At 35.7% G+C, this 17,661-nt stretch overlaps 1 protein-coding gene across 5 annotated transcripts in view; it reads left to right on the forward strand.

Annotated features, from left to right (window-relative positions):
* The window catches only part of LOC145694679 (uncharacterized), a 368,626-nt gene that overhangs the window by 236,448 nt on the left and 114,517 nt on the right, over positions 1-17,661 (forward strand). For 4 of the 5 annotated variants that reach the window (XM_081771180.1, XM_081771178.1, XM_081771179.1 and 1 more), the window contains exons 12-13: positions 1,267-1,797; positions 12,986-13,111. In XM_081771180.1, coding sequence (XP_081627306.1) covers positions 1,267-1,797; positions 12,986-13,111 — 657 coding nt within the window. The remainder of the gene's footprint in view (positions 1-1,266; positions 1,798-12,985; positions 13,112-17,661) is intronic. The other variant, XM_081771177.1, reaches the window with a different exon arrangement.

Genomic DNA, 17,661 nt, shown 5'->3' on the forward strand with positions numbered 1-17,661 from the left:
ATGTGGGCTGATAGGAGACTTTTTTGATGCATCCTATAAATAGTTCTTACGGTGGTCCCCGAGTGCAGAAACTTGTCTGGGATTGGCTAGTGTGGGAACTTTCCCCTACCTTTTTCCCCACCTCACAAATTTTCGTAGATCTTCATCGGAACATGGCCAAAGGAGGAGGGAGGACACTGGCTCAGCTAACTAACTACATGGTTTGTTTCTCTGTGGAGATTGTGGACATTCAGGGTGCTAGTGTCACGTGTTCGAACCCCGGCACTGAACATCGTCCATATATCACAAAGTGAGACAGGTGCAAATTGAAGAAAGGGGGAGATAAGTGTCACGTGGATATTCATTCAGTGTGTTGACAATATGTAGAAGAAGAAGAAAGGGGATTGTCAAGAAAAGTATGGCCAGGGCGGCCAAGTACCTATCACTAAAGACAAGTTGTAATCTCAGAAATGACCATCGATTAAATTTCCCGTCTCGCGAATTCAAAGAATGTTCAAATATACAATTTTCTAAGATGTGAAAATTTTGTGTTAATCAAATACAATAACACTAATTACTTTTAATTAGTGAACAATTGGTAATTGACACACTTTTCGGAAGTGCTGTGATAATGTTCAAGATATATTTTCAAATCTTTGCTTTGACAGTTTTGCCTTTTTACTAATTTTTAAAAAAGATTATTGTTTCATTAACAACAGCATTTTTTGTGCATTTAAGTATATTTTAATTTGTTAAAATTAAGCAACTTTTGGATAGTTCAACAACGCCATCTAGTGATGTTTAAACAAAACTAATGTTGAGCTAGTGACAGTTGAAAATCGTAAAAAAAATCTTTCTTCATTCTTCTCAGAGGATTTTGTTTATGTTGGCGGGACACGTGTTCCCATTTGTTTTCGTCCTTTTGTGCAATAATGATATCGCTTAGAGGGAAAATATTTATACTTTCGTGGCATTTACTGATTAAAGAAAACGTATAATAATACTGCGCTATTATTTCGAAGATACTATACGTTCTAAATATGCTAAGAACTGTGCAAGTTTTATAGTTATCAATTTATGACGAAAATACCTTTATTCCAATTCAGGACTAAAGATTCTTAGAAACAATGCAATCAGGTACATTCTTTTGTGGTGCTTTCGTAGCAGTATGGGTTTCGTTGCTATGGGCTTATCCAAATTTATTCGTTGTATTTGTATTATCAACTGTGGGTTACAGACTATTTAAGAAACCTGAAACTTCAGTGATAAAATCCCCTTTCTCTGCAGGTGAAACAGTTGCCAAAGCTGGTGAGGAACCGGTGACTAGAATCACAAGAACTCAGTATGAATACACCAGTCCCGAAGGTGGTGATGATTCCACCCCAAAAGAAGCCCTTACTATCACCGAAGTCACCGATCTTGATGAGGACAATGATGTACAAGAATCGACAGAAGAAAAGCAAATATCGTCCTCATCAGCAATAGCTAGAAAATCGTCGTCGTCATCGAGATCAGAAGTGAAGCGATTGTCACCGGAAAGAATTAGTACCAGCAGCAGTAGTACTACAACAGTAACTAGAAGGATATCATCGTCCTCATCAACAGCAACAGGTGTCCAAGAAATTAATCGTGAAAGATCCACGTCGCCAAGCAAAGTCACATCTTCCTCAACTGAGTCCAGCAATATTTTTATCAAGGACAGATCATTGACTCCAACAAAGACTGTTTCGACCACCGACTCCAGCACTGGATTTTCTACCAAGGTCACTCGTGGAGGATCTGTGAAAGCTCTGTCCCAAAAGTTCCAGCAAGCTGCTGGTAAGTACAAATATGTTATTTATTTCCTTACTTGCAAAAATCATTTTTTTCTCCACTAGAAATGTAGTATCTCCAAACTAGCATGACGTGTCATTTCTTTGTGTTAACTGTGTTACATAACCTGAGGATGAATTGTCTTAGCTGTACCCTACTACTCAAAGTTTATATATAGGGTAATTATAATTGATTCATTGGACTTGAACGAGCTGTATTAAAAACACAATAACGAATGATACATGAAAATATAAGTATCATGAAAGTATTCAAGTTTCGTGCATACTGTTACAAATGTACCGTGTCCTGCGAAAACGAACTAAGCGCCACTTTCATACTTTTAAGAAAATTACGTTTAAAGGTTGATGTCCAACATTAATGTAACCGTAATCAAAAGTGAAATTATGTTTCTTTTTTTGGAAACGTGTTGGTTTTCCTCTCTTTTCGATTGTGCAAAACGTTCTAATGCGTATCAGGAACCAATCGTCGCATTTACGTGGATTTTCAAAATTTGGCGCTTAGTTCATTTTTGCATAACACGGTACAAATATTCTATATGACTTCCTTTCGTCACACGACATACATCTATTCGATAGTCTAGTTGGGTGCAAACGCGCTCTAGCATCGCTCTACTAATGGTCGTAAATACAGCTGTAATGCGATCCTGGAGTAGCCAGTGTCTCTAAACTATCGGCAGGGGCGCACCCAGAATTTTTTGTTTGGGGGGGAGTCCAATGCGTCTATGTAGTATTAATCCTGTGTTATTTTGCATCCGAAAAGACGATAAGTAATTGTTAATTACTGCCATCTATACAGGCCCGTATCCAGGGGGTCTAGGGGGGCCGGGCCATCTAAATTTTTGCTGCCCTCTCTAAAATTATCACGGTAGGCCTTTAAATGAACTATAATATGGTGATGAACTATTATAGTATGGACAATATGGCGATGAACTATAATATGGTTGGATCGGGCCTTCCCTAACTTCAGCCGCGGGGGCCCCCTCTACATTTTTGGGCTGGCTACCGGCCTGCATCTATATTCTCAGATAACCTGATAGAGCTAGATTTTTATAAGGATGGTGTAAAATAAAATCTTTAAGCTACATTAATCATTTCTCTGTTTAAAAAAATATGTAGTTATGTATGTTAAGAAAGTGTAGGTCCCAAGTTTTGGGGAGGGGAGCCGGACCCGGTGAACCTCCCGTGGCTGCGCTCCAGATACTACTATCTCAAAATGCTTTGGTGACCTGGCGGTGCAGTTGCAATCTGTCTATGGAATGTTCGCTGTACGATAACGAAAAAAAATCTCAAATTCCAATACACAAAATACTTTCAACTGCACGGACACCATTTTGAAAACTACGAGTTTTACTGTGATCCGTCGCTTCGACCCAAGATTATGAATATGCAAAATTAAACTTTCAAATGTTTTTTTTTTTTTTTGCTTAATCAATACCACAAACATGTTTTAATAGTTTCTGACATATTTAACTTTAAAATCCGATGCATCATTTATAATTACCTTAATGACAGGTGAGAGTCCAAGGACAATTTTGTAAGTATATAATTTAAGACTAACGTTCACAATTTTGTGGTATGTTTGGTCAAAAACGCATCTCCAAAGCTGGTACGACTTTTTTTTTTTGTTTTACTAATTTTAACCAAAGAACACTTTATGAAGGATATTAGGCAGCTGTTTTAACTATCTTATTTTTCAAAATAGTCTTACTTAATTTCGTCTAATGTTATAAAGATAATCAAATTAAAAATTGATTATTAACGGGGTTGAATACCTACGCCATCTTTAATTATTAGCCCGCTGATCTATGTGGTAAAATTATTACATGTTTTCTTTGAAGTGAACTTGCCTTTTAACCCTACGCATTTCAAAGGGGGGGTACTTGAACTTACAAGATAGTTTAAAAAAAAAAAACTTTAAGAAAATTATCAGCAATTTTTTTTAAGTTACGATCACAGACAATTTGCCGTAGTGATATAAAAAAATTTAGTAGCTTAGAAAATAGTGTAGTGAGTCCGAGGAGCCCGTTCCCCCTTGGGATTACCTGGAATTATTTCACTTGAAAATCATAACAAATATAATTTAAGTACCAGACTATTATTATCTGGCCAAGATATCAAAGATAATTTTATCTTCCATGTCTCCAAATTAAGAAAAAAGTATGTATGTGGCCACACTGCCATACCAGGCAATAGTTTTATACTATTGGCGGCAGCTATAACATGTTTTTAATGGAGTCATAATAGGGTTAACAAAAAATACTGTAGCTTCTTGTAGAAATAACAAAATAAATCTTGTCTGTTTTATGTACGAAAGTAAGGGACCACAATGGCTCAGCGGTAGAATACTTACTTCTGTGCGTGAGGTCTCTGGTTCGATCCTTGACCAAGTAAGTTTGTGGTGGACAATATTGTGTCCTCCCACTTTCTCATTCCACCAATTCTTCCGTCATCATTCACTTGCCTTAATCATCGTCTCCTTTAACCTAACGGACATATTCGTGAGACGTCAAACTGAAAGATTTTCATAAGTTGCCTTGAAAAGTAAATGCTATTTGAGAAAAAGAAGTGAAATTGAATACAATGTTATCTTGTTCGTTATAGCTTTGGGATATTCAAAGTATTAATAAAAACAAAATTGACCAAGGCATCAAATATACAGTATATTATTAATACTTGTGTAATATACTGTATTATTAATATACTGTATAATAATATACCGGTACTGTATTATTAATACAGTATATTATTAATGCTCTGTAGATAAAAAAAAAAAGTTCGTACGTATTTGGGAACTCCAGGATGTTCAGTGTGTACGATATTATTTACAAAAGTTTCCGGACACTAAAATAACACGCCAGTAGTAATAAGCCCTTCATGGCATATAGTGCCATATATAAAAGGAATTATGTATTAGTTCCAACCAGGGACGTACGCAAGGGGTAGGTTCTGAAGGCCCTGAGTCCACCGAAACCCCGATTTCTCTGTAAACTTAGTCCAATTTTATGGATGATTTTACAACCTATAACATAATTTATCCTTATATTGAATTTAGACCTCTCGAAAGTTTCGGACCACTCCTGAAATAAATTCATGCGTGTGTGCCTGGTTCCAGCTGTTTAGCTGCGTCAATTTTTTGGAGACAGTTATTTGAAACAACTTTGCTGTGCGTTGAGCTCGCATACAGTAGGACGTTGCTCCAGTCAACATAACTGTTGTTAGGAACGGTGCATGAAAGACTATGGCTTCGAGGAAATTTAACACTCATCCTACAGCCCAGATTTAACCCCACAGATTTGGCAACAACAAACCATGTGGACTGGACCATTGTCATGCAGCATGAAAACTCAACGCACAATGATTGATTCAAATGACTGCCTCCAACGAACTGACGCAGCTACAACAGTTGAATTTATAAGTTATTTCTTCCATAGATGGCGCTATATGCCATGAACGGTTTATTACCAGTGGCAGGCCGAAAACTTTAGGAAATAACCTCGTATATATGAAGTGCTTGACCCCTATATAAAACAAGATATATATCGCACATCTTTATAAAATCTTAAATCATTGCTATTTATTTGCAGTCCAGTCTGATGAAAGTCCGTAGCTTAACTGGGTCGCTAATTAAGTATAGAGCTCACTACTTCTGTTGTTTCCGTAAACAAAGCTACGTGGTAGGTAATTCGTGCAGGTGTCAACTCAAGAAATCGACCGTTCACTAAACTAGCTCTCTTCAACATTCATTTATATAGACTGGGCTCGACTCTGTATTTAGATACCATTCCACTGATTCCTTTCAGGTTCCTCTACAAATTCTCGGTAGAGTGTTGAAAACTATGCGTGTAGGTGATACACATTTACGAGTTATCTAATGTAATGGTTAGCTCTTTTACGTCATTATTGCACATGCAAAAAGAATGTAAAACTTTCTGGGTTATATAAAGATGTTATGCATTTTTTTCGGCATTTCTTGTAAAAATGCAAGTGAGCATGACAACAATAAACACACTCTCGTTAAGGACTGTTAATCTTAAGAATCTTCATCCCGGCGAAATTAAAATACCGCTAATTTTACAGTAATTATGTGATATCTTCAAATAGATAAAAGATAATCGAAATGTGGAACAAGAGCGCCCTAGACAATATTATTTTACATGACAAACCGTTATCACGACTCACTTATCTGCTTTCGATTTCGAGCGATTTTGAAAATCGGCATTTATTTTCGTGTTTCTAAACAGCTGAAAACGGAAAGCCACTAGATGACTTGTGATAACGGTACCTCATGCAAAATAATATTGTCTAGGGCGCTCTTGTTCCATATTTTAATTATCTTTTATCTATTTGAAGATATCACATAATTACTGTAAAATTAGCAGTATTTTAATTTCGCCGGGATGAAGACTCTTAAGGCTCAGTTCTTTATCCAGTCTCCTTGATTTCGGAAATTAGTCTAAAGCTCTAGTGGGAGACCATATTCATTACCTACATGCTACAATTATATCTTCAAAAATTGGGGGATTCTAAAACTTGGAGGGGGGAGGGTGAAATCTGTTTGTATAAAAAACTGCTATACTAGGTTGCAAGTAACGAAGTCTGTGGGTCGACAAGGTTCGTCATTTTCCCCACCTCTCTAAGGAACATTTCCCTTTCACAGTATTGACGGACCTCATATTTATCCGCGCAAACGAACATGGCACATCTCTCGTGAAAGGTACGATTGACACCCCTAACTGTACATAATGATGGATAGAAAAAGTGGAATCGGGTGTTCGAAATAATATCTAAAGAACAATTTTAGATATTATTGAGAGTATATTAATATTGCTTATTTCGTTTAAAGCAAAAATTCTGATTTGGTTATGAAGTGAAAACGAAGTTCAATTTAAAATTTTAGTATTTCTAGCCCATTGTTTCTCTGTGATTTTTTTTAAAAAATTAATCTCGTCTTATAATGGAGGTTTTGAAATCCTAATTGATTTAACATTTCCTTTGCATCTCAGTAGGATTGATGTATTTAGTCATTTCTTTGCTTATCTGGTACTCCCAGTTTTCTTTTTGTGAAAGTTCCAAATGGTTTCATCGTCTGCAGGCAGGCATAGCTTATAACCACTTGATAGAACTTTATTTTGTAATCAATTTCAATTTTCATAAGCTGTTAAAATCACATTAAACTCTGTTCAATGTGTTTCAAATGTTTTTGTTTCCAACGTAGCTTATTAAACAAAATTGTACTTAATAATAGAATTTATGAACGAAAGTGGATCAAAAAGTAATGCCTCCTGTGCTATAAAAAATGTATTAATGAAAATATAACAACAAACGGTATAGATCAGCCTGAACTGTCCTCTAGATAAAACTATCGTTCAACATAACCTCCATAATTTTGAACATATTTGCACCATCATCGAACAGCGGCATCAAAACTATTTTGAAAAAATTCAGGGGTTTGCTTCTTGACCATGATTTTAAAGCTGTCTTAGCACAAACTTTGTGATAACTCAAGTCAGCAATTATTGCTTGGACAGTTGAATGCATACATGAGACGTTCAATGCATCAGGAACATTCTGAACGGTAATGCGCCTGTCTCCTAGAATCAATTCATCAGGACGTTCTCGATTTGTATCTATGACTGATGTTGTTGGGTGACCGCTTCTCGTTTATTTTCAATTTCTGTTTCTCCGTTTCGAAACTTTTTCAACCAACACCGCACATTGCTGATGTCCTTTACAGCACCCCCATAACTCCTAAACATTTTTCAAGCCATTGTGGATATCTTTAGGATGACAATCTTCTTTTGTCAGAAATTCAATGATAACTTTTTTAGCTTCAGATCCACGGTTCTAATCAGTTAATCTGAAAAAGCAAATACTACATTAGTAGAGTAAGGTTGTGGACTCTCCATAATATCATGCAGAGACAGTTCAGTAGCTGCAATAGAAACAAAATTATAGCGAAGAGGCATTACTTTTTGATCCACCTTCGTACTAAGTGTTATGTAAGGTAAACTCAAGTGAACCCCACAGAAAGTATCTCTACTGCTTTGGTTTAGAGTTCTGGTTACGGAACGGTTACTAAATGCGTTCGATGCTGGGAATCGAACTCGGAAACTCGTAAACAAAAAGGCACACCCGCTAGCAATTAGACCTAGCAATCTCAATGTGTAGTGGGTCACATTTTCATTGGTTCACATCAGTGGCGTACACAAAATTTCATCAAGGGGGGGAGTTCAAACTTCCAAGTTCATATTATTTCGAAATTGTTAACGTATCTTAATATGAATAATGTGTACCATTTCATAATATCTTGAAGAGTGGTTAAAAGTCAGAAACCCCCTTGCGTTCGCCACTGATTTACACCATTTTTGCACTTTATGACGTATAAGGAATAAGGTAACTTACAGGACAAGGGTTTACTTATTAAATAGCGTAATATTTCTTACGATATTAATTGAATTAATGAGTGGAAAAAGGAAAATATTCCCGAAAACAAAGGAGAACATTCTGCGATAGCAATTTCTGTATAAGTAAATATCCAATCTCGTTTCGCTTTTGATATTTTGAAAAATGAAAGGTCCTTAAGAGTCTTCATCCCGGCAAAATTAAAATACCGCTAATTTTACAGTAATTATGTGATATCTTCAAATAGATAAAAGATAATCGAAATGTGGAACAAGAGCGGCCTAGACAATATTATTTTACATGACAAACCGTTATCACGACTCACTTATCTGCTTTCGATTTCGAACCATTTTGAAAATCGGCATTTATTTTCGCGTTTCTAAACAGCTGTAAACGGAAAGCCGCTAGGTGACTTGTGATAATGGTACCTCATGCAAAATAATATTGTCTAGGGCGCTCTTGTTCCATATTTCAATTATCTTTTATCTATTTGAAGATATCACATAATTACTGTAAAATTACCGGTATTTTAATTTCGCCGGGATGAAGACTCTTAACATACGTTACAAATGTCCCATAAAAATATTTTTGTACCTAAGCAGCAGTACAAGGTGTTTCAAAATGAATATCGGGGTTTTAAGGTTTTATAGTGTTTATTACATTTAACAATTATAAATAATATATCAAATGAAAGAGCAACTCGAACAGTTTTGTACGCACGCATGCGCGTTCACTGATTCCAGTGTCTGCCGTTAGAAAGCGCTTGTAGCAAAGATGGCGACGAGTGAACAGAAAGCTTTTTGTGTTTTACATTTTGCAAAAACTGAATCTGTAATTAATCTACAGTGCAACCGTCTGTGTGAAGAATTTTAAGGAAACGCTTACAACTACGTCCTTATCATTTGCAGTTGCTACAAGCTCTAAAGCTTACAGACTACGGTTTACATGCCAAATTTTGGAAATGAAATGTTGCTGCATAAAGATGAAGATTTTCTGGATCGTGTTGTATTCGGTGATGAATCGGCATTTATAATGTTCGTATCTGGGGGTCAGCAAATCCCCACGACGTGGTACAATTGCAACGAGACTCTCCTAAATTGAATGTGTTTTGTGCCATATCCCGGCGAAAAGTTTATGAGCCTTTCTCGCCTATTGACTCTATGTGTGCCCTATGAAGAATGTTGCTCACTGTTTGAGTTGCTGTTTCATTTGATGTACCATTTATAATTGAGGAGTGTATTTCCAAAACATGCTAAATCCATTTGGTAGAATTCTTCAGAAAGGGCAGAAAACTATATATTTTTACATTGAAACACTATGGCAGGTGATATTTCAAACAGAATTTACCACAGAAAATGTTTTGACAATAATAATAATAATAATAATAATAATAATAATAATAATAATAATAATAATAATAATAATAATTACAAAATTTAACGTAAGAGGTTCCATAGTATACTCTTCCATATTCAAATCAAATTCGGACATTTTTGGACTTGGCATGTTTTGGAAATACACTTCTCAATTGTACGTAAATGTAAGAAATACTACAAAGTCTTAAAACCCCGATATTTATTTTGAAACGCCTTGTATTTCCGGTAAGCAATTTTGTTTTCCGTTTTTCTAAAGTAAGGTGTTGTTGAATGTTCACCTTTTTTAGCACTCACCAATGTAACTTGAATCTATTCTGTTTGTGGTATGGTACTTCTGATAGAACATAATCTATTAATATTTTACTGACTTCGTATTGTTTTAATGTAATAAATAATTTAATTAGAAAATAACTGGTATGCTTTTAAGTACTTTTTTAAAAAAGTGGTTAATGTGTGTCTGTGTGTCATAACCAAGTAGAAGTTTCTTGTGTGTGGTTTATTTATAGTTATTTTTTAATTTTTTTTAAAAACTTTGTAATCATTTCCCTCTTGAACCGGATATAAACTTACAACTGAGCCTGTTTTAGAGGAGTTGGGGGAGAATGCTTACGTCAATTATTTTTTTCTTTCTCTCTTGTCCCATCGAGAAGGTATGTGACACAGTCTCTCTCTTGAGAATCTATTTATAAAAATACGGAACAGAGGAGAGAAAGGGGTAAAAAAAAAAGGAAAAAAGGAAAGGGAATTACACACAGGCCTATTAAGGGTAGCAGGCTGTTTCTAATCCTTACCGATTTAATCGTAACAAATTTCTATTCTTAAACAAATTCATTTTTTTTTCTTGGCTGATAAGGTCAACGAATTAGAAAAATGGGTTTGGGAGATTCCCAGTGCGTATTTCTGTTTCTGAATCTTAAAAATCGATCGATCTAGAAGTTTGTTTTCAACACACTGTGTGTGTATTAAACTAGTCTAAAACACTGGCCTCGTAATTGAGAGTTCTTTGGTCCAACTCCAGAACGAATCAATTCATTAAAAAAAAAAAAAATACACATAGGAGTTAACGCGTTTCCTTAAATTACGGTAGAATAATAGGAAGTTTCGATCAATTCATTTCTACTACCTATGGCATTCTATTTTAAGCTATTCGAATTTTATTTACAATTCTATCTTTGGGTTACACACTACACGAAGGTTTATGACCGGCCAGATGATTTGTTAGTTAAGTGGTTAACACATCGATTACGCAATCTTGCCATTTCTGGGATAGCATTAATTCGAAGTTCTCCCCAATTGCTTTAAAAAGTTCAATTCAAAGTTCTCACAATGCTAAATCAACAGAGAAAATTCTGTGTTCTGACTGGGTTCAAATGTAGACGTACTTTAATCATTTAAATATACTGGAATACAGAGTCGTATACTAAACAGCTATTCAAACAGCCAGTTTCAGGTCTGTGGGACCAGAGATACCGTTTCTGAGGTGGTAGAACCATCTAATGAAGTTTCATAGTCTTATTTTTGTGATTCAATTGCGAGAACAAGAAATCTTAAAAGTACAGTAAATGTCCCACCATACTCTCTGTTCCACGGCTTGTTTTACTGTAAATTTTAGCACATTACATAAAAAAAAAAGTTTCCGAAATTCCGGATGAACTTAATTATTTATAATGTAGTAACGATTTAAGTAATCCCAACGCTGTAGCCACACTGGACTACCGCCCTTCGTGAGACGAACCAAATCAAACAGTGCCGACTTTGGTCAGGCAGAGTAAAGGTGGGTGACCATTCGTAGTTACCAGCAGGTTTTGACATTGCGGTGACCATTCTGCATTGTCAGAAAAGTTAGGAAGCTACTTGAACGAAAGAAGTAACGAACTCCAGTTTAGAAAGCCAGCATTTGCGGTGAGGGGAGATGGTGTGCTAATGCCGGTTGGGTAGATCCAGACCTTCTAAATCGACTATAGTTAAAGATATCATCCCGTCAAAAGAATCCTGGAAGAAACCATGAAAGAATGAACGTATACTGATTTGAATCGTAGACACTCAATTGTCAAGTGAAAATTTTAACTAATAGTCCACATCAGGTCTAAATAGAAACCGTGTTCCCAGTAGCAGAATGACTTGCAAATGTCTGCTTAGAATCCATGGTTTCCTGTAAGAACGCCGAATTTTTTGACCAAAAAAAAAAAAAAAAAAAAAAAAGCAACCCTAGCAAACATGCACAGTAGATCCGGGAAATGGTTGGCCAGCCAACTGTCAGAGTTAACTCTAGGTTGTAATTGGCTTCTTTGCCGAGCATTTGCCCGCTAACTCAATTATCCCTACGAAAGAAGCAAAGTTATAATTGAGTGTGCGACGTCGAAACTGTTCGATATATGACGAAAAGTTGTTGGTTGGCCCATATACAACGTTAAACGACGTTGGGCCAACGTATTTTCAATTTTATTCTTGCAATCACCAATGCCAACTATGCCGTCCATTAGCCGATGTAAGGGCTACTGAGAGTGCTGATAGAATAGACTAATTGATTGGGAGAAAGACTGGGGACGGAAGCAGCGTGAATATTTGTCCCCGTGACGATCAACGTTTTCAGCTATAATAGATTAATTGATTGGAAGGAAGGCTGGGAACAACAACAACTTGACTGTTTGTCCCTATCACGATCAACGCTTTTAGTTATAATATATTAATTGATTGGAAGGAAGGCTGGGGACGACAGCAGCGTGGCTATTTGTTCACATCACGATCAACGCTTTTAGCTATAAAAGATTAATTGATTAGTAGGAAGGCTGGGAACCACAGCAACTTGGCTATTTGTCCCCATCACGATCAACGCTTTTAGTTATGATAGATTAATTGATTGGAAGGAAGGCTGGGGCGACAGCAACGTGGCTATTTGTTTCCATCATGATCAACGCTTTTAGCTATAAAAGATTAATTGATTAGTAGGAAGGCTGGGAACCACAGCAACTTGGCTATTTGTCCCCATCACGATCAACGCTTTTAGTTATGATAGATTAATTGATTGGAAGGAAGGCTCGGGACGACAGCGGGTTGGCTATTTGTCCCCGTCAAGATAAATGCTTTTAGCTATAATAGAATATCAACTTGAGAAGTATGTTGCGTGAGGATAATGTAGTACGTCAGTAATTGATATGTTCATTTTTTTAAAAAAAAACTTTAATATAAATAAACAAAATTTCTAAAAATAAATGTACCTTATTGGTTATAATTTTGTCTTAATAAATCAATGAAAAATTAAAAAAAAAAAACTAGTTCCCCCTTCTCCTCATCTCCTCTAACTGGTATAAATACTGACAGGCGCTAGTGTTTAATCTAACGTTAACCTCCTCAAAGCATGAACTAACTAACCATAGCTCTCACCTCGTCTCACAGCTGAGTCGGCTAGTAGAGATTCCTACAAGTCCCGATCATACCCGAAAGCCGGACTCATCTTCCGTACCTCGAGCTTTAAACTTGGAAAGGCTAATGGTGAATGCAGCGACTCAGCGGATGATTCAGGTAATTTCTCATTTTTTTTTTTTTTTAAATAAACATTTTGTTTGCATGTTGAATGTAACTTTAACGAACCTTATTACTATTATTTTTTTAATGTTAGCTTTTAAAATCAAATTGCTTGAAGTCACTATCGCACTATTAAATAAGTTTAAAACGCGTGAATTGAAACATTCTATCTTGAATCTTAACAGTTCCTTTATGCGAACAATAAAGCGTGGTTTGAAATTGCTCTGACATCTTCTTTCGCCAATAGTGTCTACATTCCCCACATGTTGATTTGAAAACCTAGAGTTTCGCAGGCGAAGGTACCCGAACTCATGGGATCGGCGCTCACGCTTACTAGAGTTCATCCTAACGGAATGAGCGCAAGTTTGAGTGAGTCTGATGTCTAAATGATATTGGAATGTGAGGTCGACTGAGTATAATATTGGACTGATGGTATGAAATGTCAGTTTGAGTGAGCGCGCTGTTATGCTGATGATGTGAGCGTGAGTTTGAAATGATGAGAGTGTGAGATCGATTTAGCGTGATGTCGGATTGATGGCGTGAGTATTGAGATTAGTCCAAAGTTGGGACTTAATCTTGTGCACTGTACATAGAAGAAAGTGTGTGTTTTCAGCAGACTTCAGTAGTCTCGTCTTACTGAAAAAGGAGCTCACTTTGAACTAACCTCACAATCACGTAATCAATCTCTTTTTTTTTTTTTTTTTTTTTTTTTAGATTTGGAAAAACTAGCTTAAAAAATGAAATGAAATCTTTAAGTTTTACGTTCCATAGTTATGCTGGCTAGGCTAAAGGAGACGGTGATGATGAGAAATGAATGAAATGGTGGAATGAAGAAAGTGGGACGAAACGGGAGAATTCCGAGAAAACCCATGCACACGGTGTTTGTTCAAAAAGTACACTTGGCGTGAGCTGGGATCGAACCAAAGACCCCGTGTACCAGAGGTGAGCGCTCTACCACTGAGCCATCGCAGCCCCAGAAAATAGCTTAAAATTTCAGATTAGAAAACATAAAATTGGAGTCCGCGTCTCCAAAACAATGTTTGACACCAAGAACACTATTTTATTTCTGCTCGTTCAAAAGTTATTAGAACCTCAGTTCGGATGACGTTTTTTAAAAAATCGATTTGAAGCATATAAAAGCAAAATCGAGAGTAGCAAACAAAATATTTGGAATCAGCACACCTAATACATTCAGGAAAGGTTATTTGTCCGTTTTTGCTAAAAAATCTTCCTACACCTTTTACATCCACATTTTTGAGAATTTGCACCAGTCTGGTAGCAACTATAGGGAATAAAGCTCTAAATACTGATGGTTGACACTATATCGTTGTCAAATAGACCATCATGATGAACTCGATAGACACGAAAATTATTTTATCTGCATTATAAGGACAGGAAAAATTAAAATAGAAGAGAGGTCGTTTTAGACTCAGCAGGGCACATATAAATGCATCACGGTTGCACAATCATTTTGATATTACGTTTGCGGAGCCTAACGATCACTTTGTGAAAATGAGTTCGAATGATCGTGAGCACCAACTTTTATTGTTGTTCGTGTGACAGAAAAGATGATTCGTAGATGTTTACTTGGTCCGGCACTGATGACAGAGCGGCGCTACGACTGATAATGAACATAAAGCATTATTTTTCCTTAGAAATTTGAATTATTGGCTGTTGTTGTATTAATAGCCGGCCCTAATTGAAACTATTTACAGGCATATATGATGTTAATAGTTGATAATTTTTCTCTTTTCATAAATAAATAAAAAAAATCGGGGTATACAAAACAGAAAATTCGATCAGCTACCTTGAAACGAATGTAGATAATTCGAGAATAGATGCATTGCTATAAATTGCTCCGACAATGTAACATTTGGGACTACGTCCCTTTTTAAAGCCAAAAAGCTATAAAAGATTATTGAATGAAGCAGTGTATATGCATAGTTCATTTTCAATCAACGAATGAACAAGCAATAACGTTCGTTCTATTGGTCACTAGTTGCATGATTTCTTGTTATTCCTAATTGCTTGGTTTAGGTAAGACTATATTACACGAATAGAACTTTAAAAATGGGAAATTATTTTCCTTATACAAATAGACTAAATTTTTCAAATGAATTTCTTAATGTATGCTCGACTTGAACTCCTCGGAAATAGAGAGATCAAAATTCTTAATGTTTTCTTCCTATTTCTCAACGATAATAATAATAAAAAACTGAAATCACACAGATTTATGGCAGGATGAAGCAAGCCTTCATGATAACAATAAACTACTCGAATACTATATATATTGAAAAGGTAACAAGAAATAGAGAGTTTAGAGCGTAAGCGTAACCAGTGGATGTTTGTAGCCAATTATATTATTTTATTCGATGCATCATGGAATTATTCGTGAAGTAGCAGCACGTTTGTTAAGATTTTAGCAGAAAATAACATTGAAGAAAAAGGACATTTTCTCCAAGGTTACAACACGCGTAGTTTACCATAATGCAAAACATGGATTAATTGGAAAAAGTTTGTTTTGCCATCTTTTCCTGCTAGTTCCCTAACATAAAGAAAACAGAGTCGAACCAATGCCAACCGGCTGTCTCTCAGCAAAAGACCACATGGCCTAGACAGACACTTTTTAAAGAATTGATTGCGAAATCTAGTTCTGAAAGAAAGAAGAAAAAATATGTTGTATTAGTTGTTTTGGCTTTTGGCAGACGGAACCTTCGCTCTTCACTCTGCTCGTTCCGTGATTCCCTGGAGAGATTTTTCTTCTAAGAGTGTGTGTGTGTACAAAGGGGAAAATATAGCGACACCATATTTTAAGAGTGGCATAACCTTGGCCCCTTGTGGCTTAGCGGAAACTAAAAATGTTCTAGGCTAGTTGGGTTGGGAAGCTCAGTCCAGCTCAGCTGATGCAAATCTTTCAAGCAAAAGGTCATTTTCGCTTGGTCTGTCAGTAAAAGAAATAATAATTTCCACAGAACATTTTCCGTATGTGTATATCATCGTTACTGTGTTGACCTGCCTCTAGTAGTCATCGGTGAAGACACAAAAGGTCAGCTGTCATAATTTTCAAATTGAAGAGCGTTCTCTCTCTTTCTCCTGTTTTCATATTTTAGAAAAGGACTACCAATCCCTATTTATGAAGTTTTTTATGATCTTTTCACAAAATATAAATTCCACCAAAATCTCTCAGTTTGTTTCTCTCGTAGAATTCTTTTTCTTTCCTTAGTTTTATATCAAGAAATAGCTAGCTGAAAACCAATGTTGCTAGCTGGTGGTAGAATAAATGTGCCAAATCAGAGAACGATCATACTCATAACATGAACATACTTTCTGGAATTATTTAGTCACTAGTAAAGTTTCTCTACTGCAGAAAAAATAATCACCATTCATGGATTTTTAGAGAAAATTTTTTTATGTATATAATACACGCTGCCTTTACAACGTAACAAATCTCATTTACTTTTTTATGCCTAAAGTTGACGTTTAATAACAGATTTGTCCCGCATACTGTTCTTCTAAGTACACACTACATTTACAACGTTGCTAATCATTATTTACTTTATTATGTCTCAAGTTGACGTTTAATAACAGGTTTGTTTCATATATTGTTCTTCTAAGTACACAGGGTATTTACATTGTAGCTAATCATTTACTTTGTTATGCCTCAAGTTGACGTTTAATAACAGGTCTATTCCTTAAAATGTTCTTCTAAGTACACACTGCATTTACAACGTTGCTAATCATCATATACTTAGTTATGCCTCAAGTTTACGTTTAATAACAGGTTTGTTCCTTATATTGTTTTTCTAAGTACACGCTGCATTTACAACGTAGCTAATCATCATTTAACTTTGTTATGTTTCAATAAGACATTTGTTCCACGTTCTAAACAGTAATTAGAGACTTTTACGAAAGAACTAAGGATCATACCACTAGTAAAAACGTGCTCACGCTTGGATAAATTTTTGATTACGCTCTTCATACTAATTCGGAGATAACTGAATTCAATGAAACTATTTTAAAACACATTTGTCTGTGGGGTCACGGCAAAAATGACCTCAATATTCGGGGTCTTTGAAGTACTGCTTATTCCAGTAGTAAAATTGCTCACGCTTTGATATATTTTTAAATTGTGATTTTTGTACCAATTTGAGAATTGTAGATCCAATGAAACTATTTTCAAACATATGCAATGATAAGAAAAAATTACCTCAAAGTTTGAATATTTATGTTTAGACTATTTATTTATTTATCAAATTTGAGATCATTTTTATCGTAACCACATACATGGATATATTTTAAAATAGTTTCATTGGATTCAAATTAGTATAGAATGTGCAATTAAAGATGTATTGAAGCGTGGGCACTTTTTTTTACCATTGTCATAATCCGTGTTTCAATGGTCCCAGATTTGAATAAATTATTTTTTCTCATGACTCCATGGGCAGAATGTTTAAAAAAACAATAGTTTCATTAGTTCAGCATCCCTAAATTAATATATATATGCAAAGCACAATTAGAAATTTACCTAAGCGTCAAGTGTGGGCACT

The sequence above is a fragment of the Thermobia domestica genome, chromosome 9, assembly GCF_964235325.1.
Source record: "Thermobia domestica chromosome 9, izTheDome1.hap1.1, whole genome shotgun sequence".
Taxonomy (NCBI): Eukaryota; Metazoa; Arthropoda; class Insecta; order Zygentoma; family Lepismatidae; genus Thermobia; species Thermobia domestica.